General features: G+C 34.6%; 1 protein-coding gene across 3 annotated transcripts in view; it reads right to left on the bottom strand.

The window, feature by feature from the left end:
* Window positions 1–7,733: 7,733 nt before the first annotated feature.
* lbl (ladybird late) overlaps window positions 7,734–24,098 on the bottom strand; it is a 152,096-nt gene continuing 135,731 nt past the window's right edge. Inside the window, exons 2-4 of one of the 3 annotated variants that reach the window (XM_073962845.1) lie at window positions 8,576–8,754; window positions 8,378–8,450; window positions 7,734–8,312 (exon numbers count right to left, since the gene is read on the bottom strand). In XM_073962845.1, coding sequence (XP_073818946.1) covers window positions 8,068–8,312; window positions 8,378–8,450; window positions 8,576–8,754 — 497 coding nt within the window. In that variant the 3' untranslated portion in view covers window positions 7,734–8,067. Of the gene's footprint in view, window positions 8,451–8,575; window positions 8,755–24,098 lie in introns of all 3 variants that reach the window. The other 2 variants (XM_073962843.1, XM_073962844.1) reach the window with 2 other exon arrangements.

The raw sequence follows: 24,098 nt of genomic DNA, 5'->3' as shown, positions 1-24,098 counted from the left end.
ACACTGGAAGCTGCTGGACATTTCAAATTTAGTCCCGATGTTTATAATGAGCATAAAAATACATATGCAAAATTTGGAAGGAATCGGTTCAGATATAGCTTTCATATATACGTATGATTCAACCGATTTTATTCGATTTGATATTTAAGCCGCACTAAGGTCACAATTTGCATTCAATCGCTTTAAAATTGTATATGGCAAATCCTGTTAAATTTAGAAACACGTCCGTAAAATTTGATTCTGATCGGTTCAGGTGTATATGTATATCTACATGTATATGGAAAATCATTCAGGTCTACCATGATGTTCAAAATATAAATCCTCTGAAATGACTAGCCCGAATGATGAAACTTTTACTGTATATGCCTTAGGTGTTAGAATAGATCATAAGGTAGTTTTTATACCGAAAATGGAGGAGGCGGGGAACCTCCCCCACAACGGGTTTTAGCCAAACGTGAAATCTCAGAGATTAGACGTATTGGTATACAATACAATGTTAATTGTGACCTGCATCGTTAATTGATGATTTGGAAGTAGAATACCACGTTCGCGTCCTATTTTTGAATACTTTATAATTACAGGTTAAGATTTTTAAATTTGATTGTCTAAGTCTGGAGTTTCCCCCATTGGCTTAACTTCATCACTTTCCTCTTTGCAGAGAAAAATGTTTACAAAAACGCACTGACAGCTTGCAAAATGTTTACTGATCGCTACCAATATCATGATTTCATCCCGGCGAAAGGAATTATCAATTGGCTTTTCAGTTTTTGAAATGATGATTTTTTAGTGAAAACCTGAACTCTTTAAGCATCGAGTATTCTCATGTTAATGAGAATGATGCTCACTTTTCGGCTTTCCCAAAAAAACACCAGAACAAAATATTTGCAAGCTGACAGCACGATTCAACTAAGAAATCATCGATTTCTGTTAAGTTGAAATAACATCAACACAGTTACCTGTGAGTATGTCGGTGGAATTTTATTTACAAAATTCCGTTTTGCGCGAGCCTTCGCTGTTTTTTGTTTGTTTTGTTTTAGTTGAAGATTCAATCATATGATTGTCTAAGTCTGGAGTTTCCCCCATTGGCTTAACTTCATCACTTTCCTCTTTGCAGAGAAAAATGTTAGTATTTAGTAGTAGTCCCAGTTACTAAATTAAGAGATCTTGAACATAAAAGATTTCAATGCTTGGTATAACTCGATTAAGATAACTATCAAATTTGGCGACTGGTGTCATATTGACAAGTCACACTCCAAGCCCAGCCCAATACCTAAAAATATCCAAATTTGTATGTGTCACACTATCTATTAATAGGTTTCTATAAGTTTACGCGGCCATACGTTGATAAATTTTTCTACACATGTAGTACTCACTATTACCTTCTACCACATATCGCTCATTTACTCAAAGAGTGACACATCTCAAAAAATCCAGTTTCGAGAAAAACGCGTTTTAAGTCCGCGATTGTAAATTTACTTCCCAATTTAAAAAGATTATTACACAAAAACTAAAATAACTTCTTGGACAATATTTCGTAAACAGCTAGCCAGATATCAGTGCTGAATTTCTGTGCAAGATCGAACATGATTTATGTGTGTTAGTGCTTCATAAACACATATAACTTTTTTGTTGAATTATGGCAAACTCATAGTAAATGAGCTGTAACTCGTTGAGTTTTAGGGATATCAACATGAAAATTGGACACAAGATAAAATAGAAGTCGTAGAAAAATAAGAAATTACTAACTCAGAAAACGCATTTTTGAGTTATGTCACTCTGAGTAAATGAGCGATATGTATATGGTTTCGCGGATACGTCGCTACACGGAGAGTTCTACTCCAAAGAACATATAAACTACAATAAAAAATACACAAATAACTCATCACATGTCTACGCTAATAACACTGTGCAACATTTTTAACGTGATCATGTGCAAACAATTCGAACTGAGAAATTCGGGGCTATATCTCTGAAACCAATGCGAATCTTCTTCTGACCTCCGAAGCAAATTTGTAGATAAGGACAAGAATAAAATATTTGGAGAAATTATGAACTCGAAAAACTACATTTATTGCCTCAAATTTCAAAATATATGCAAAAATTCCACAATTTTTATACATTTCGCATCGTATCTCCAAAACCGTTAATTTTTTCTGAATATTTTCTTTTGGAAAAATTTTCCCTGGAATGTAATTCACAACTCTTCAGAACATGTTATTGTTGTAAAATGCATCTATGCCGTTGTTTTCAGTAAAAAAATTTCAATAATGTTGTGAAATGCGAAATGCGAAAATAAACTGTTGGTGTGAACCGTGTTTGAAATACGTGTTGTAAAAGATATGGTGCAGAATGTTCCAAAGAATTATTGAGAATTTTATTTGGAAGATTTTTGCATAAGGTTACTTGGTCCAACTCCCAATAGTTTAGCCGATACTGACCAGAATTTCAGCAATTATGTAAAATTTTCTATATTTTATTGATGTTGATGCCCTAGATGCAGTTTTTCTTTTTCAAAAGATATGTTCAATTAGTTTAGGGCTACAATATTGCTAAAGACAGCAAGGCCAAAATCCTATTCGTTTCTGAGATAAAGGCCTGATAAATGCAAAAAAGTGTATATTTAGCCCTGTTTAGATTAGGCCATAAAATCCGAATTGGATCTGACAGGACAAAACCTACTAGGGTTTTTGTAGTCTAAATATATAATTTCAAAAAATGCATACTAAAAGTTGTTTGCATTTTCAGTGTTGCATAGTGTAATTCTTTATCGCGTGTAACATTTTTTAATTCTTAATCACAATTTTACTAAGCATACCTTTCCACATATTTTCCATTCTAAAAAAGCGTTAATTATGTTATGTTAACGGTGTTTAATTGTCGAACGAAACAATTTTGTTCTCCTTTTGATTGAATATTATAAAACTTTACAATGTTACATGTAATATTTTTGAAATGTGTTTCTTCCAAAGTGTCAAGAATCTAATCCAGTTACTACTTTATTCAAATATATGACTTGGTAAATAGACTTTTTGCCTCAGAAACTTGCCATTGGGCCCATAGTGCAATGTGCAGTCAAATTTATACCACAGTGATACCTTGTCAATTGGTGACAAAACAATAAAAAAGTATCAGACCGGCAGAGATATAACCTCAGCCTCGGACCTAAAGGAAAGAAGTAACACACAATACTTCCGACGTCTATATAAGATGATGTACAACGTTTGGGTTACACTGTGCAGCATTTTGTGCAAACAATTTGAGCTGAGGATTTTTTGAAAGTAAAGACCCAAACAACAAAAACCCTAGCTGGATCTGAGCTTGGATTTTATGGTCCCATCTAAACATGGTTAAATTTTGACTTTTTAAAGCAATTCTGGGCTATATCTCTGAAACCTATGTGGATCTTCATCTCACCTCTGAAGCAGATTTGTTGATAAGAGCAAGAATAAAATATTTGTAGAAATAATGAACTCGAAAAATAATATTTATTGCCCCAAATTTTAAAAAATATCGGAAATTTCCATAGTTTGTATACATTTCGCACCATATCGCCAAAACCGTTAATTTTTTCTTAACGGTTTCTTTTGGAAAAATATTGGAATGTAATACACAACTCTTCATAGTTGTAAAATATCTCTATCACGTTGTTTTCAGTATATTTTTCAACGACGATTTATTAAATATGTCAATATTGTGGTGAAATCCATAATGCAAGAATAAAATGTTGCTGTGAACTGTGTTTGAAATACGTGCTTTCAAAATATGCATAAGGTACTAGAAGTTGTTTGCGATTTCAGTGTTGCATACTGTTATCTTATGTACCGCCCAGTTTAGTTGGTGCCGACAGGCTTTTTTGGAGCTTTTGGGTCATTATCTCAAGAAGTAGGGACTTGCCCGTGAAAAAAACATGTACCGTCGTAATGGCGAAAGCGAATACAAGTTGTCACAACAAAAATCAAAGGGAAACATTGTACTAATTCGTTTCGTGCGATCCAGCCACATGCGTATTTTAAACTTTTTGGACTATTTTCTCAGGAAGTATGGACTTTTACTTGAAAAAAGGTCTACTGTCGTAATATAGGCAGCGAATGCAAAAAATAGTAGAACGATTTTAGAGCAGACCTTAAACTGCACTCTGTGGGAAGTACTCGAAGGAATAGACCTATATAGTCTATATTCGAACCTGATATATGTCACGTAGAGATATTACGATAGTTTGTAAAACACTCATGCATGTCCGTATGCTATAATTCCCCACATTCCTAGAGCACATAGCCTTTCAGCATTACAAGCCGCATTTACTTTGATATTTATATCTACTAAGAGAATATGCATCCTTATATTCAACCGCATTGCCCCTGTCACCCCTATACTTGCGTGGTAGATTGGGAATTGCATATTTGGTTTTTATAGTGTAACATCTCAGTTTCCCCTGGATGGAACCCTAGGCCAGTGATTTTAGATCTTCGTTCATGACGTCACTCAGCACGGACGACAACAAATCACAGACGATTAATACTACACAGTAAAAAATTACTCCTTTATTAGGAATAGTGTTCATTAGGTATTGCTAAGGTTCAAATTTGTGCATTTCATGAACGCCTTTCAAACAGCAAAAAACAATGGTGTCTTTTGAGATTGAAAACAATTTTGGCGAGTTATTTTGTTTTTATTGACTAACCACCTATGACCAACCAAATTGTCTCTGGAAGTCTTGCCGCTTTTTATAATGCTTTAATTTTGTATTATTGTAATTTACCGTTTCTTCTAATGATTTTCACTGGAGTTGTTATCGTCTTGTGAGCATAGCAGAACAATATCAACCATATGTTCATACATGTTTAATCTATCAGCACTGGGTTGAGATATTAGAAGTTGTCTTTGTCCACAAACGCACTGCTGGGTTGACTTCCAAAACATCAGTTGCTTTGTAGTCGTTGTAGTCGTTTCAGTACAAAACAGCAATTTGAAATGCTGCTTGAAAAAATGGAAGCCCACCCAAACGTAGCTCGTGGAGTCAGATTTTTGGCGAAACTCAAGCCACTTTTGATGAGGTGTGGAAGGATGTTGCGGAGCAATTAAATAGTTGTATGCGTACACCAGATGAATGAAATTTTTCATCCGTTGACACTTTTCACCTATAACCAAGTTTTATATTACTTCCATGTATCAAATCGAAAAAGGAAGGAACAATTTTTCATCAAAAAAATTGGGAAATGTTTTCATGTTTTTTCAGCAAAATTGATACTGATATTTTCATGTTATAACTCACTGAAGTCCGACTTTAACCCTAAAACGTGTTTTTCATTTTTAGAGATTCCTGGCTATTAGACAAGAACTACAGATTTGGTGTATTCTGAGACCTATAGTAAAATTTTATGGCGAACAATTTTGTAGAATATTTGGATTTGATACGATCACATTTTTAAGGAGTTTTTGAAAGATTTTCAAAAAAGGACAAAAAAGACCCCTTTGATAAACCGCACGAGGGTTAAAATTTTTATCAAAAATATTCCCCACACCCTCCTGAGTAAAGTTACCAAAGACACTATATACCTGAAATGCAAGGATTCCAAGATATCTTAATTCGAATATTTCGAAGAAATTAAAAATGGGCGGAACTTGCCCCGCCTATTTTGGTTACTTTCCGACGTAAACTTTAAAAACGCCGATACACGTGTCTCATATTTTTAGCTCTACTTTCGTAATCTACTCGATTTTCCTTGTCATTTTTTTTGTTGTCACACAGTGTAACTATATAAATAACAGCGTCTTTTGGAAGTCGAAAATAGGCTTTAAACCTAAAAAAATTAACAATTATTTTGATGAATGCTGGAAACCAAGCAAACTCACAATACTGATGGCAATTCTAAAGGATTAGATTTATCTCTTAAGTGTCGTCTTATAAATGCTACGTTAACTATATCTTCTTCACTATCATCAAAAAATAGTTCCACTGAGCTTATCATTTTAGAAAACTATAACTTTTGTGCACAACTTGTTCTGATTTTTTTTTTTAATTTAGTCAAATCAAAACAAAAAACGCTCCGCAACATCACCGATAACTTTTTATCGACGATTTTTTTCTATCGCTTTACGTAGTACATTTTTTTAAATTTTGTCACAGAGACGATAGACGACGCGACATGACTCGCGTCGCAATACGGAATCGACTTATTAATTGTATGTCTTAACATAAATGAAACACAAACACACTAAATTGAATACATACATACATATTATTTATTTAAAGTATTCATTCTGTATAATTTATATATAATATTAATTTTATCTTTTAAAGAAAAAAACAATTGTAAATTATTGTAATTAAATGAATGCCATTATCTAAAATTAAAATTAATGAAACATCACACATTACGTCTTTTGTTATATGTATGTAATGTTTTGATAATTTAATTATAATACAGAAATTCAATATTTAATTCATTATTAGGAACCTTATTCACATTCATCAGACATATCAAAATACATACACAACACATTTTCACATAAATGAATATTAAAATGTATTGGCATATGCGTATCTAAGACAAAAAACAATTAAGGATTATTGAGGAGTCAAGGTTAAGCTTAAGGTAAAAGAAACAATGCGTTTAGGGGTATATTTACATTGTTAAAAACATATGAGCTAACCTTAACCTTTCCGACCATTCCACAAAAATTAAAAAAAATCGAAAAGTTTTCGTTGGATTCGTTCCAGTTGGCCTTTGATTACAAATGTCGCTTAAATGGGCTAATTTTGAATAATACGCGTCTAACAAAAAGTATATTGTATAAAACATAGGTATAATTGCGTTCTTCAAGGGAACATATACATATTTGTATGGTCTGAGAGATAATGGCTAAAAGCTCCAAGAAACCCTGACGACAGCAACTAAAATGACAAATCCGCAATATAATTTTCGCAGGGAGTTTCTGATTGGTCCAAACTTTGCACATTGTATTATTTCATCCAGTCATATATCAGGTTGGAATATGGACTATATCGATCCCGTCCAAAAAAAATTTATGAAAAGTGCAGTTCGAGCACTCGTCTCGAATCTATATGAAATTATTTGGAAGAAGTTTTTCTTGGGGTCCTTGTGGCTCAAAACTCCAAAATGTCGGCATGCACCAACTAAACTGGGTAGTACGTAAGATAACCCTCGAAGGGAGAAACCGATTTGGTCCAAACGTTGTACATCATAATACTTCTTACAGACTCGGATTATGTCCGCATATTGACTACATCGCACCACTCTTTCAGGTACCTCCCAAACAAAGTTTTGAAAGAGTGCAGTTTAAGGACTCTTCTAGGATCGTTTTTAAATTTTTGATAAAATGTTGTGTATGCGACCCTAGTTAAGGCGGTACAATTTTTTTACGTGGCATCACCATAATATAATAATTGTTTCACAAACTTCCCATACGGGACAAGGGAGACTTCTCTCATATCAATGAGTGCACCCCGATTCGTATTATCACAATGATATGGACCTACAGTTAATTGCCGCGTCCGAACGGCGTATCTTAACACACCACTTGTAGAGAAGTTTTACATGGCTGAAATACTCAGGAAATGTCGCCAACATTACTGTCTAAATTTAAACAGTTGTTTTTTGCAAACACAAAATTGGTCCAAAAATAATTATTTTCCATTCAGTGCACACGGAATGACCCATATGTTTCTAATGATCATTTAATGTTCATATTATGACTTCCATTAATAATAATTTGCTTGTATACAAACATACGTTTATTCATATGTATAGCAACTTCAATTACAAATTAAGCTAATTTAAAATCGAATACTTTTTTGGCAAATATGTAAATAAATCATTTATATACCAGGATTCTTGTGCTTCTCCTGATGCCGGTAATGTAATAGGGTACACAATTTCAATAATTTGATATCCTTTTTAGCCTCGACTGTTGTTGATTTGACTGATGCTGCGTGATGTTGGTGGTTGATGTTGTGATGATTGTGGCTGTCTTGAATCGGCATGTCTGTCATCTTCATTTGGACCGTTAATTGTTGCTGTGGTTGTGGGTTGAGGTTCTCCTGTTTCATTGCACGTGTTCCTGGCTGCGATAGCATTTGGTTGGAGGTGTGGGTGAAGGAGTACTGCTGGCATTGTATTGGGCTGATGTTGCACATTGATGATAGGTCCTGTCGTCGCTGGTGCAGTTGCTGCTGTTGTTCCTGTTGATGTACCAAGGTTGCCATGTGTAAGCGCTGCTGCTGTATGCCTGACTTCCGTATGCTGGTGAGAGTGGGGATGCGGCTGGTGATGTCGGCTGACTGGTCGGGTCTTTAAAATACTTAAATCATTAACATTTTCTAAAAAACTTTTATGAGCTGACAATTGTTTCACACTTTCAACATCCTTTTTGAGTTCCTCCATGTCCCGCTTCAGTTTGGCACGTCTATTTTGGAACCATGTAATAACCTGCAATGGCAGCAAAATTCGCATCCACATCAAAGGCAAAAAAAAGAGAAGAGAGCGCGAGAAATTGTACACATTAGCGATTGTTTGCATTTTGAGAAATTTGATAATCAACTTTTTGGACTAACCTGAGCATTTGAGAGACCCAAACCGGCAGCAATTTCATCACGATCGGCTGGTGATAAATATTTCTGATAGAGAAACCGTTTTTCCAATTCAAATATTTGATGATTTGTAAATGCTGTACGACTTTTACGTTTCTTTTTAGGGTTTGGGCGAGTGGCAAATATGCTTAGGGTGGCGGGATCTGAAAATAAAAGAAAATTTGGTATATTAGAAGCATTGGAATATGAACAAAAATAAATACATGTTAACATTTAATAGAGAATTCTGTAATATCCTAGACCAGCGTCAGGTGAGAGAGCAGCCACGTGCGCTCATTTAACGTTGCTCTCTCCACACACACAATTCAACCCATTGAAAAAGCACGCACTCACACAATGACACCCGGAAAGTATGCAATAGAAAAGTATGGTGCCTGACGCTGTCCTAGACAGACGGCAAAGTTAATTTGCATTATGATGTGCATTTAATTTTACCCTGACAGACGGCAGTTTCTGCATTTATGAATCAGCTGATTGTTGGTTAACATGTATTTTGTTGTTTTTTGCACTGCAAATTTTTGGTTGCACTGCTTTATCATTTTGCACTGCAATATCCATTCCTTGTTACTCAGTGCAAATCCATAGAATGTTGCTACAGTATTGCCATATAAAAATTAGTAAATGCAGTTTAAATTCAGTTCGATTTTGTGAATTAAGAATGTGGATAATGCACAAATGCAAATTAACGCTGCCGTCTGTCTAGGGTATAAATTAAAATTGAACTTTGATTTCTTAGACAAACAACCAATATTGTAAAAATGTTTGCGTTTACATAAAATTATTGTATGATTAACTTGATTTTCATTATATTGTGGCTTAAATATATCATAATGTTGATTTTTTGTTATTTAATGATTTTATCCCATTTATGTTTTATGTTTGTAAGGTATTAAGTAAATTAGGCCTATAATAATGATTATGGTATGGTTAATTATTTCTGCAGAGAAACTATATTGGAAAAGTCTCAATAACATTGTTAAAATTTCGCCTTATTTTAATGGAGTGGACTTTATATTATAATACATACATACATATTTCGTAATCATGTTATATGTATGTAGCTTTGAAATAAGCAAATCGATCATTTCGTATTAAATTTTACACAAACGACTTGTTTACGAAATGATTGACTTGTATTCAAATCGTGGCAACCTGTCATAAATGTGTTGTAATTAATTAAAGTTGAGGTGTGATTTTTAGCATGAATTTCTTGTTGGCATTCTTCCTCTTCTTCTTTTGATGTTAACGCTCGTTTTCTTGTGATCAGCCCACGGATCATGGCAATTAAATCGTGCCAAAGAGGCTGGCGAACTGTTAGTTTCTAATAAAATTTTTATGGAATATTTTTGTTTAATCAAAATTAAATATTCATCATTTGGTTGATGGATCTAAGACACCAAAACTTACTGACGCCAGAAATTTTGTGACGTATTTTGTTTATGATGTTGTTTTTTTTTGTTTTTAGAGAAACTCGTTAAATTATTGTTTGTGAGTTGATTTCACGTGAAACTAAATCAATTTCAAATCATGTGATTTAAATCATATTAAGAAGATACAATTTAATTAACAATATGACAAAAATAATTAATTGAGTTTGTACGAGATTTGGTAATTATATTTTTTGGTCTTTAGAATATTGGCAATGGCGTTTGATGCAAACAAAAAGAAACAGTAAGGAAGGGATCAACGTCTGACGGCCCCGACTACGTGAATCCATACACCACTACGATTTCTACATAATTTGGTCAAATTTTTGTAGACCAAATTCTGTCACATTTTCTAAATTTTATTAAAAAATGGACAAACAGTGCGAGGTTGGTGCGCCAACTACCTAATATCGGGCGAAAATATATATGGAGCTATATCCAAATCTGAACCGATTTAAATATAAATTGCCAAACTTATTTCTAGTCCGAATTCGGTGACGTTTTCTTAATTTCATCAAAATTGGACAGAATTTGGATGTTTGGTGCATCAAATACATAAAATCGGGCGAAAATATACATGGGGGCAATATAAAAAATTTTTAACTGATTTTATTATAATTATTGCAAGCAAAATTAGACAGTATTTGGGTGTTTTTGCTCCAAATATCTGAAATCGGCCGAACATATAAATAGGAGCTATATCCAAATCTGAACCGATTTCAATATAGTTTGGCAAACTTATTTCTAATGCGAATTCGGCGATAGATTCCTAATTTCGTACAAAATGGACAGAATTTGGGAGTTTGGTGTATCAAATACATGACGGACGAACATACATATATGTATATGGAAGTTATATCCAAATCTTAACCGATTTCAATTTAATTTGGAAAATGTATTTCCACCTAAATTCGGCAACAATTTGCGTGTTTGGTGCACCAAATACCAAATCGGGCGAATATAAATACATATATGGCAGCTATATCCAAATCTGAACCTATTTCAATATAATTTGCCAATCTTTTTTCTAGAGCAAATCCCGTTACACATTTCAAATTTCATCAAAATTGGGCATATGTACATAATGTGATTGGTGCACCAAATACCTCAAATTTAGCGAAAATATATGCATACATACCAGAATCTGAACCGATTTAAACACATTTTGGAAACCTCATTTTTAATCCGAATTTCGTTAAATTTCCCAAATTGCATCAACATTTAACAGAATTTGCGTGTTTGGTGTACCAATTAACTCAAATCGAGCGAAAATATATATGGGAGCTATCTGAAAGAATGCATCGGCATAGTTCATTTTGGATAAGGGTCCTATTTTGGGAGTAATTTCATTCAATATATAGCCATTTCAGTTTGTCATCGCGTAACTTAGAGGTTTCGGACGACTTTGTCAGGATGTATGTACTTGCCCCCGAAACTTATAATATCGCTGTAATATGGAGCACAAGGAGTAACACCGATATACATTTCCGCTTAAACAAAAATGTTCAACTCTTGTGTGGGAGGTACCCTAAATGGGAGGTACCTAAAATACGAAGATTCGCATAAATATTAATCGGTTACTGCCTTCGAGAGTAATCGTGCGCTCCATTTCAGTGACATGTTTTAAAATTTTGTAGGGGAGGTATCTGAAGGAGTGGCCCGTTATGGCTCATCTTCTAACTTAAACTAAGACTGGACAACATATTACGAATACCAAATTTTGGAACGAATCGGCTGATCCGTTCGAGAGTTATCGTTCGCTCCAACCACTACACATGGTGCAATAGGGGTTTTTCCACCTTTCGGGTCATTTGCTCAGAAATTTTCTATGAAAAAACAAGTACCGTCGAAATAAGGCAATTTTTAAACTTCACTATTCCGAAATTTTGTGTTGGAGGTACTCTAAGGGGTGGACCTATATAGTCTATATTCGAATTTTTGTTTGCATCAAATCGGTTACTGCTTTTGAGAGTGAGCACTTAGGGAAATGTTTTAAAATTTTGTGGGTGAGGTACCTGAAGGATTGGCCCTTTTTGGTTAATCTTCGAACTTAAACTAGGACTGTATAAAATATTACGAAGGTCAACTTTTGGACCAAATCGATTGATTCGTTTGAGAGTTATCGTGCGGTCCAGTCACTACACCTGGTGCCATAGGGTTTTCATTGCGCCATTTCCGCAGGAATTATGGACTTGCCCCTAAAAAAATTGTACGGTCGTAATGAGGGGCAACGAATAAAAGCTGTTGCAACAAAAATTAAAGAGATTCGAGAGCAGCTCCTACACTGAACTTCTCAGAAATGTTATATGGGAGTTACCCGAAGGAGTTGACCGATAGAAACCATGTTATAATGCACAATTTTTCCGACTATTTGACCGATATGGTTCACCTTTGAACTTAAACTAGGTTTGGACGAAATATTACCAAGGTAAAATTTTGGACTAAATCCGTTCATCCGGCGGACAGAGGACGAACTTGGCTAAATCGACTCCAAATTGTCTGAAACGGATTACGTTCAAACAAACTTTGGGTCTAAAACCGTTGTTGCTATGAGGCACATTTTGCCCGTATGAAAGTGTATACATATACCCTCGTTAGCATAAATGCTGAGGATATAAAAACGGCAACAAACAATGACATTTGGTACTTCAGGTTTAAAAGAAATATGGGAGATTTGATTTTTTTCCAAATGCATGTTTGAAGGATGCACGGAAATGTCGGTTTTTTTGGGCCGAAGAAACATTAGTCCTAGCTGTGATTATGGACAAGGGTACGAAATGACAAGAGATAATCCCAAACTACGATACATGTATTCTGGGTAAGGAAATAGTAAAATAAATATACACTTTTCGACAAAATCGCAAAGACTTCGGAATTCATTCGTGATTATTTAATATATATTTTTATTTTTAAATATAATATGATGTAGATTAGCGAAAAAAAAGTCAATGGAAACTTTTCCAATAATCGTTTCTTTTGGTCACCATCATATATTTTATGATTTCATTGCATGTTGAAATTAGTAGAATCTTCTTAAAGAAATTAATATTGAATAGATCAAATTAAAAGTCATTGGCCTAATCAAGGCGCGAAGAAACACAGAAAGAAAATTCTTTTACTTTCCATTCACACGCATGTGTTATATTTCCCGAGAAATGGCCAGCAAAAGTAGCGTTAGCTACGCGAACCACTCTTAACCCATACTCTAAGCAGAAATGAAATGGAATAAAAGCAATTAGAGACAATTGATTACATCGGATACACACACATTCGATTCATGCAATGGAGACGTCCGTCCATTCATTCGCTCATTCACATGTCAGTTTTCAATTTCATGTGGGGGTTAAATAAGCGTTTAACTTGTAGAAGTAATTTATAGATTTGTTGGCTGGACGTTTGATGAAATCAAATCAAATCAAGGAATTAAATAGAAACGCAACAAACACACAGTAGCCTGCCCTGCCTCACTCTCTTCCCAGCTACAAGGTGGAGGCATAAAACACCAAATGTCGGAATGCCAAAACACTTTATGGTTTTTCATTATAATTTGTATCAGTTGATCTTTGCCGATTAACAACGATTGGGCATCAGATTGAGAGAACAAAAAAAAGAAACAAATTCGTTAGAGAGTTTTTGGGGAAGTGTTTGAAATATTTGTTTTTGGCATGTTAAAAGTTCATTTTATTGGGGTTTTGGTATTTCCAATGAAAGTAAGTCGATTTAGTAGAAAAAAAATACTCAACCAAAATTAATAACTTGACATAAAAATTTAATTTGAAACATTTGACGGAGAATTCCACATACCATGGCAGAAAAACCCCATCATAGACGCAAACGGAAATGGTTTAATTATCCAATTGACGCTTGGCGATTAGCTAAATAGATTTTATTCATGTCTCACCATTAAAATCGTACAAAAACAAAACTGTGTGGAATTATCAGGTATTGTGAGGTTATGTGTGATTGGGATAAAACAGGTAAAAAAGTATCAATCGGCTTTGCCGACAGAGATATACCCCCTCAGCCTGTTTTGTTTGAAACACGTTACACCCAAAAATACTTATGTATTTAGGGGTTTTCAAAATTTTGGGCGTATGAACCGACAAAAATGTGGATTAGGATTAAAGTTCAAAAGTATTGCGCAGGAGGTACTTAAAGGAATGGACCGACGTAGTCCATTATGGAACTTAACATTATTTTGAGAGTCATATATTTCCGATAGATATCGCGCCGACTAGTCATTTCAGTCAGTCATTTCGGTATACATTTTCAGGATCTTCGAACAGACCCTAAACTGCACATAGAAACAAATGTTGAACTTTTGTGGGGGAGGAACCCTAAGGAGAGGATCGATATGGGCCATTTTAGAAGTTAACTAAATTTGGACAAAATATTAGAAGATCCAAATTGGTTGGTGGTGGTGCATACCATTTTAGTGGCCTTTTTATACCCTACACAACTATGTGGGGAGGGTATTATAAGTTGGTTTTGGCCAAAATGTTTGTAACGCATCGAAATAATGGTCGTAGACCCATACTTATATATATCAAAATGAATGTCTCGACGAGCTGAGTCGATCTGGCTATGTGTGTCCGTCCGTCTATCCGTCTGTCCATCTAAACCTTGTAATCACGCTACAGGTCGCAATTTTGATCGGATCGTCACGAAATTTTGGGTGTTGATGGGGGTCCCGGAGGGGAAGAAGCCTATTGATTTTGGTGATGGTCGGATAATATTTAGGGGTCGAAATGGGCAAAAAACTTATGTGGATAAAAAGACAACGTTTTTTTCCAAAGCGAATATCTCACCTTCTATATGGGGTATACCAAAAGCAAAACCTGACAATGAAAGTGGTTCTTGTAGGTGATCAAATAACGAAGATAAAACAATAGTCGCAAATAAACCCCAAATTTTCATGCTTGCGATTTAAGTTATAATGACGAATATCACAGCTTTGGCTGGGGACTTTCTAAAAGCAAAGCCTGACTATGAAAGTAGATGATTCCACCTTTACAATGATGCAAACTAGGTCGGCGTAGGTGACCAAATAGCGGAGATATCACAATAGTCGGTAATTCATCCCATTTTTCCATTTTTTTGGAAATCACGCTACAGGCCGCAATTTTGATCGGATCGTCACGAAATTTGGAGAGTTAATGGGGATCTCAAAGAGGAAGAAGCCTATTGATTTTGGTGAGGGTCGAATAATATTTAGGGGTCGGAATGGGCAAAAAACTTATTTGGATAAAAAGACAACGTTTTTTTCCAAAGCGAATATCTCAGCTTCTATATGGAGTATACAAAAAGCAAAACCTGACAATGAAAGTAGAAAATATCTCCTTTCTAACGATGTAATGTAGGTTCTTGTGGGTGATCAAACAACGAAGATATCACAATAGTCGCAAATTAAACCCAAATTTTCATTTTTTCGATTTTAGTTATAATGAATATCACAGCTTTGGTTGGATACTTTCCAAAAGCAAAGCCTTACTATGAAAGTAGAAGATCCCATCTTTACAATGATGCATACAACGGATATATCGCAATATTCGATAATACATCCCATTTTTTCCTTTTTTTTTTGGAAATCACGCTACTGGGCGCAATTTTGATCGGATCGTCACGAAATTTAGGGGGTTAATGAGGGTCCCACAGAGGAAGAAGCCTATTGATTTTGATGATGGTCGGATAATATTTAGGGGTCGGAATGAAGAAAAACTTTATTTGGAGAAAAAGTCAACATTTTATTCCAAAGCAAATATCTCAGCGTCTATTAGGGGTCTACAAAAAGCAAAACCTGGCAATGAAAGTAGAAAATATCACCTTTACAACGATGTAACGTTAGGTAGTCGTAGGTGGTCAAACAATGAAGATATCGCAATAGTCGTTAATAAAACCCAACTTCTCATTTTTGCGATTTTAATAGTAATGACGGATATCACAGGGTGCCATAGGGATTTTTTTCACCTTTTGGGCTGTTTTCTCAAGAACTATGGACTTGTCCCAGAAACAACTTTTACCGTTGTAATTGAGACAGGGAATGAAAGTTGCGTCAACAAAAATCAAGTGATTTGAGCGCAGGTCTTAAAGTGAACTTATCTGAAATTGTGTGTGGGAGGTATCTGAAGGAGTGGCCAAATATAGTCCATATCCGAACCTTATCTATATCTGGTATATATATTAGGATGTGTAAAGTATGGACCAAATCAAATTACGAAGGCCAAATCTTGGACAGAATCGGCGAATCCGTTCGATATGTAGTGAATACTGAGTGTATTACTGGTTAAATATTTCTATGTACTACCTATAAAATGTACTTACAGCATGCACTTAATGTTCGCCTCGTTCCGAACGCAGATGACAGTAAAACATGATTTTAGTGGAAACTTTTATTTTATTTGAACTTCTGTTGCATTTAATTACCTATTATTCTCGCATAATGTCGCTTTACGAGTCGGTATTACTCTCTAACTGTGCTGCTAGCAGGCTTTGATGAGTCGGCCATAACTAATGGTCATAATTTAAATGTCATCTGCTTAACAAATTCTTCACACCACTGCGCAGGACAATAGCAACACGCAATGTCTAAGGCAAACAATAGAGGACGACATGAACAAAGAAGGATGAATGGTGGGAGAAACAATAGATCTTTGTTTGTGTCATACGTTATCCACGTTGTGTTTTTGGAAGACACCAAAATGGAAATGGAAATAATGTCATCATCAGCATAACTAATCATAATCATGGACAACTGCTGGAAAACACCCGCAGCAGTATGTAAGTGTGAGGTATGAGTGCGTTTTTTTAGCACAACAATGACAAAACTTGTGCCACACTTTTCATTATGACCATTGTAAATGGGCGAGCAGGAATTAACTTTTGCGTTAGAGTTCCTTGGTCGACTGGAGGGTAAATATAATTTATGGTTAATGAGGATCTTGTTGGACTAAGAGGTAGCCTTTTGTTGTTTGTTTGTGTGTGTGTTTTTGCACTTAAGTGCGTGAGTACATTTATTTGTTGTTAAAAAATCTATATGTCAATTTAGCCACCTTAATAGAACAAAACAAATTGAATGTTTCACTGAGAGAACTCTGAGAGGCCATTACTAATTGAGTTTTTTCGTAGTTGTTTCGTTTTTGGGTTATGGTTTTAACTTAAGCCATCCATGACTTAGCCCTTTTTTGTAAAGGTGTGTATATTCACCTTTGTGCTCTTGACCGCCTGGACATAAACGTGCTTTATCTTGATTTAGATTTGATGATGATGGCTTGTGTGATGTCTTAGTTATTTTATTAAGTGTAATTAGTGGAATTTTTGAGATCTCATTTAGTTAAACAATCAGAAAACACAATGGCAGTGCGAATAAGAAGTGTTAATAAAAATAAATATTTGAAGTATTTAGACCTAATGATACAGAAATCGTTTTCCAAAAACCACTAAACTGATCCCTTCATTTTCACAAAATTTTGTAGGATTCATTGTTTAGCCACTGAAAATTCGCCTTTGGCCCCCAAATTTTCATGCTGATATCTCTAAAACTCGACGAATTACAGCTCATTTACTACGAGTTTCGCATAATTCAACATAAAAGTTTTTTAAGTTTATGAAGCTCTAAAACACTTCAAATCATGCTTGATCATGCACACAAATTTAGCACTGATATCTGGCTATCTGGTTGCAAAATATGATCCAAGAAGTTATTTTAGTTTTAGTGTAATAATCTTTTTAAATTGGAAAGTCAAATTTTAATCTCCAACTTAAAACGTTTTTTTTCTCGAAACTTGATTTTTCGAGATGTGTCACTCTTTGAGTAAATGAGCGGTATGAACATGAAATTTGTATGACCTTTGAACGTATTAGCTATAATTTGAATTTAGGGTTCCTAGTGGTTAAACAACCTATCTATCCAAAATTGTGGACATAGGCTCAGGTTTTGCTATAGCCACTAATAACGTTACCGACCGATTTCAGGTATTTTCAAACATTTAGCTGTCCGATTTAGCTTAAATTATGTTTTTGGGGTTGTACGTTGTCAAAAGACTTCTCCGACTAAAAATGTGAATATTGGTCCACATTTAAAATTTATCTATACTTATAAAAGAGTTGAGTAATGATGACTCACCGACCGACTGACTGATAATCAACGCACAGGCTACAGCTAGAATCTTACAATTTTGGGTGTGAGATTACCTCTTGGTCCGTAGGTGTCAGTTAAGGCTGAGTTTTTGGAAGTTCGAACTAAAACGGTACAAAAAGTACTAAATATGGTACCCTTTGTATTTGGCGAACCGGTAGAGATAGAGTTCTGAAATTTGGAATGAGGATCACTGACAGAGTGTAGGATAGTACATCTAGGTTTTTTGGATATTCGAAATATAAGTGTACGTAGTGAAGCTTTCAACAATGCTTCAATATATTTTTTTCTTTTTAAAAGGGCGACTTTTTATAAATTATTTAATTCAGTTTTTCTTTTGTTAAAGCATTTTATGTATTTCTTTGGAATTTTTTATGTACTTATGTGTCTGTTTATGCCTTTCAATAAACCACCACCATTTATAAATGTGTGTATATGTTTGAGATAGCCAGTGAGCGCTTACTGAGAGCAAGTGAGCATACATTTCGATGTGTTTCACATTGAAATTTACGCTCCCTGGCTCTCAGAAAGCACCCACTGGTGCATGTGTTTGTTTTGTTGTAGCTTTTGGGTTTGTATTTGTATTTGTTTGCACCCAAACATATAATTTGTTTGCACCCAGCCATATAATTAGTTTGCACCCAAAAATATATTTTTGTTTGCAGGACCCAAACACATGTTATGTTTGGGACATATGTTGGAGAGGCGCTTTTTTCCCTCTTTGTAGATATGGATGTGGTTGTGGAAATACGTACCATAGGTATACGAAAAGTACTATATCGCACTCAATTTTTATCTGGTGTCAGGATGAGTGTTGGTATTTATATGGAGGTTGTTGAAGAAATACGTTCCATAAATACACGAGAAGTACTAAATCGAGTTCGAATTCTAAAATGGTAAGATTTGGTGGGGGAACAGATAGGTATAAGGACATAGGTATAAAGAAAAAATTGAATTGTCAAATTTTAAAAAATTCAGAAAAAAATAGTAGTCGTCCGAACCCCATTACCACATAGGACTTAAAATTTTTGTAATTGAACGTAGTTTAATACAAAAAAATTTAAAGAAAATCGAAGGTTTCGAACATCTTTAAAACTTGATTTTAAATATTAAATCGTGAAACTAGCATCCAAGCCCATTGTGCAAATTTTTTTGCTATTTTTTATTTAATAGCTGATAAAACAACAAAACGTACAAAAAAGATTTTTTCAAATTTGACTAATATTAACGAATTTATGAGTATTTCTTTGCATGTAGTTTTTACTGAATTTGACTTTTTCAAGACGCGACATCTCTGGAATTGTTAGTCAAAAAAATCTGAAAATATACTAAAATGTTTTGCTAATGAGCAGCATAATAATTGTTCCACATGAGCAGAATCACCACAGCAAATAATAAAGGAAATCAAAAACCTCATCTTGAAAAATTGTCCGATTTCATCGAAAGTGCTTATAAGATGGATTTGTATATAAGCACTGATTGTGCTTATAAACGGGATTTCAGTGCTTATATCCGGGAAATACTGTATTTGGGGTCCCAGTGGCCAAAAACTTGTGGGGATCGATACTTTCGTAACAGAATGAAGACTAATTATTTCATATTAGTTTAAAATATTTCATGGTGGAGGGTATAAAAAGTTCGGTCTGATCGAATTTAAGGGTTTTAACTTGTTTATATTATGCTTGGTTTACATTAACGAAATCCACTCGATTTCAACTGTCAAATCCATAGGTTAAACGTCAAATGAAATCCAGATGAGATTTCATTTGACGTTTGAGCTATGGAACTGACAGTTGAAATCGAGTGGATTTCGTAAATGTAAACCAAGCATTATACTCGTATTGCAATGGGCTATTTGTTTAATATCGTTCCCAAATGTTTTACGTTCATATTCATATTTGCCAGGAGGTTATTTCCAATTTTGTGTGAAGTTAATATAAATTCTTTGGATTCCGGTTGGCATGTACCCAAGGTTGAACAACATTTTTTGGCATTAAACATTTTTCTGGAAAATTACAGATTAAATAAACCCAGCAAAAATTTAAGGAATTGGTTCCACGCGATGCCACGGTTTCACTGGATCTTTTGCATTGGCTCCAATGAAGTCGCGAAAGATCCGACATTTTCTTCAGAATTTGAATGAATTCTATGAATGATAAATATAATTCGTTAATCCTCTTCTCTTCTTTAGCATTTGCTAAATAAAACTTCAAGAAAATTAACTTGTGTTAGTCAAGATGTCATACATAGGATCTGAAAATGATTTGGATCAAGAGCGTGATCTCCCTCTTGTAAAAAGAATTAGTGAATATGCTAAAAAGGTGGCATACCTAATCAATTGTGTCCATGCTGAATAACATCTTTCGCATCGAACATCCTTCGCTGGAACTATTCCACAGTGCTTTACTATTGTTGGTAGACTGTGTAGAGAGTTTCACATAAAATTCCCTGATCACGGGATCAAAATGACAATTTTTTGGGGCAAAAATACAACTTAAAGCTTTATAATTGGTTTCCTAAAGAGACTCGTAAATTTTGGTTCAAGCTGTATTTTCCCATGTATGTATGTTTGTATGTTTTAAGTAATTATTATGTAAATATGAAAGGTAAACATACTTTATTGCAAATACATCATGAACATACCCCAAATTTTAAACCATGTTTACATTGTAAATTCAAGTAAAATTATGAATTGCAGTTGGTTGTTGGCTTTACAAAATTTTATTTTTTTCCTCGATGTATAAGGAATAACTTAATTCCTATCAATTAACGTTTGCTTTTACATGAACATTTTGAATTTTAGGTCATATTCATACTTTTAGGGTATTTTATTTCTGACACGTTAAAGTTTTAAACGTTTTGTTATTGGTGAATATGGCTTTTGGTGTAGCTTTTGGCTTTTTATTGATATCATTTGGTTTTGGCTGCTTGCTTCTCCTTTAGATGGCAAAGATGCCTTTTGGACAAGAAATAATAATGGCGTATGTGATGTTGCTTTGTTTGTTTCTTGAAGTCCTTCCCTTTCTTCCTTAAAAAATTAATTGAAACGCTGTTTTTTGTTGGTTTTTTTTACATAAACAGCTGTGTCGGTGTTTGGCCGTTGGCGAACCGGCATACATATTGGAGGTTCTGTCTGCTTGTTCAATGTATGTATGTATGTCCTCCTCCTTCTCTTTCCTTTTGACAACTTGTTTGGCATTTTTTTCCTTGTTGACTGGATCTGGTCTGGTTACTGTGTGGTTTTTTTAAGTAAAACAAATATTTAATTGTAGTTGTCGTTCTTCTTCGTTGTTTGTATAAACATCCACACAATAAAACAAATTCTTGCCCACCCTCCCTCTTGGTAGACCACTCTTTTATTTATCTTTGCTTTTAATTTTGGTTGACGAACATTAAAGTAGTTGTGGTTGTTGCTGTTGTTCTTTTTGTTGTTGTTGATGAATTTCGCCCATTTTTATGTCATTGTTGTTGTCATTATTAAATAATGACATAATACCAAAATGACTTCTACCCTGATGTGTGGCATTTTGTTTTGTTGGCATTCTGTAATTTAGCTGTAGGTTCTTCTTCAAAAGGGAAAGCAAGAAGAAAAAATGTTATGAACTCGCACATGATTAGTTTGAGCGGCATCGGTGGTAATGAAAGACTGGCTGCAAGACAACATAACTGGAAGGCTTTTAATTGACACATATTTTTGGGGGGTAGGTATAAAATAACACACGGTGCTCTTGAAACAATTTTAAATGGAAGGTGCTTACACCTCGAAAGTTTTTGCGGATTCTGAAACTACAATGTTTATAGATAAGAACAATCAAAAAACAAAAAAAATCGCCGGAGCGCTTTTTAAATAAATCGCGATTTAAGTTGACATTTTTAGGGGTTGTTTAGGTTTTCGCGATTTTGCTATTTCCTATCAAAATGGGACTCAAACAAATGTTGTAGAAATGAAAATTCTCTACAAGATTGACCTTTGTGATATTCTCGTGGGTTTTACCGTTTTTGAGATATAGAGTTCAAATTGGGACAATTCAAATTCAATTCAATTCTGTATCGCCCCCTTATAAAACAATGTCATGACTGCAAATTCCCAACTTAAACTTATATATTTAAAAAAATGTTACAACTAAGGATAAGTTACTTAAGCCAGTCTTGTAGAGAATTTTCACAGCTTTAAGATTTTCTCCGGTCACATGTCGATACGACTTACCGTATTCAAGCAAATTCGCGAAACCCTAACAAAAAAAACTAAAAATGTAAACTGAGCTTCCTTATCTCAAAAATGGTACAAGCTGGGAACAAATGACAAAGTTAATCCTCTAGAGAATTTTGACAGCTACAACATTTTCTTTAGCTCCATTTCGATTGGACTTGCGGTTTTCAAGCAAGATCGTAAAAACCTAAAAAACACCTAAAAATGTGTATTTTGACCGCGATTTATTTAAAAATCCCTACAGCGATTTTTTTTGTTTTTGGATTTTTCTCATCTATGAACACTGCTGATTCAGAATTCACAAAAACTTTCCCTGTATAAGCGGTTTTCATCAGAAGTTAGTTGAGGCACACCCTACATGACATTGTTTTATAAGGGGGCGATACAGTCAGTGCATTATCCCAAGTTGAACTTCTATATCTCAAAAATGGTAAAAACTACGAAAATACTGTAAAGGTCGATCTTGTAGAGAATTTTCGTACCTACAATATTTGTTTTAGTCCCATTTTGATAGGAAATGCGGTTTCTAAGCAAAATCGCGAAAACCTAAACAACCCCTAAAAATGTCAACTTAAATCGCGATTTATTTAAAAAGCGCTCCGGCGATTTTTTTTGTTTTTTGATTGTTCTCATCTATGAACATTGCAGTTTCAGAATCCGCAAAAACTTTCGTTTCAAGAGCACCGTGAACAATTAAGCTTTGATGTCATTATTTGAATGGAGTTTATAATAAAAAGTGAATGCTAACTGTTATTGCCAGATGATCAGAATTCTATATGTAAATGTGTACGAAAACTTATGAAACTTTAATACAGAGTTAACTATGATTGTCGAAGGTCACACTAGAGTGGTTTCATTGAAACTTTTAGGTATTTATAGATCTAGTTACCCAATAGGGATAGGTAAGTCGACTTTCGATCAAACGATTAATCGACTTTTTTCAGCCAAAAGTCTAAAAATTGTAGTCGACTTTTGTCTGGAGGGAAAATCGCATAAGAAGACATGGCGGGCAGGAATTATTTCAGAGTAAGCAATTCAAACTCAAGAGAGTTCTGCTACAACACCGATGTAAAACACTGGGAAGGAATGAACCCATACGCTGAAGATCTAGGGATCATGCCAAACTTCGAGGAAAGTAAGTCCAAAGAAGAAACTATGGTCATTGCAAGACTACCACGAAACCTCTCAATAACGTTAGATCCGACACAGCTAAAACAAGTTAATGAATTCAAATACCTCGGCGTAATCATTAACGTCGATGGAAAACCAGACAAAAATGTAAATCAGATAGTAGCAGCCGCCGGAAGCTTTACAACCCAATAAATAAGAAGTTCATAAAGAAAAGATAACTAACTGCAAAAACCAAACTTGATGTGTACATATCCACGCATGAACCTACACTGACCTGTTCAAGAAGACGAAGTCGCATTCAAGTTTCATAATCCAGGAAGCATCGCGCAGTGGGAATATTATCGATCAAAAATGGACTTGAAAGAAACTATGAAACGTTAGTACAGTATTGACCTAGTATTGACTGTAGTTAACGGCATATATAATAATTAGAAATAGTTATATATATTTTTTTACCATGTTAGCAATGACATTTTTTAGCTGTACTATTTGTATGTTAGTCAAGCTTAATCTCATATTTGTTGTTTTCAAATTTAAAAACAACAAGTTTAAAGTGGGATGTAGTTAAAATTGATTACTTTTGGG

The sequence above is a fragment of the Musca autumnalis genome, unplaced genomic scaffold (assembly GCF_047663935.1).
Source record: "Musca autumnalis isolate F117 unplaced genomic scaffold, ASM4766393v1 scaffold_1, whole genome shotgun sequence".
In the NCBI taxonomy this organism is placed as follows: Eukaryota; Metazoa; Arthropoda; class Insecta; order Diptera; family Muscidae; genus Musca; species Musca autumnalis.
This window is presented reverse-complemented; position numbering and strand designations above follow the sequence as displayed.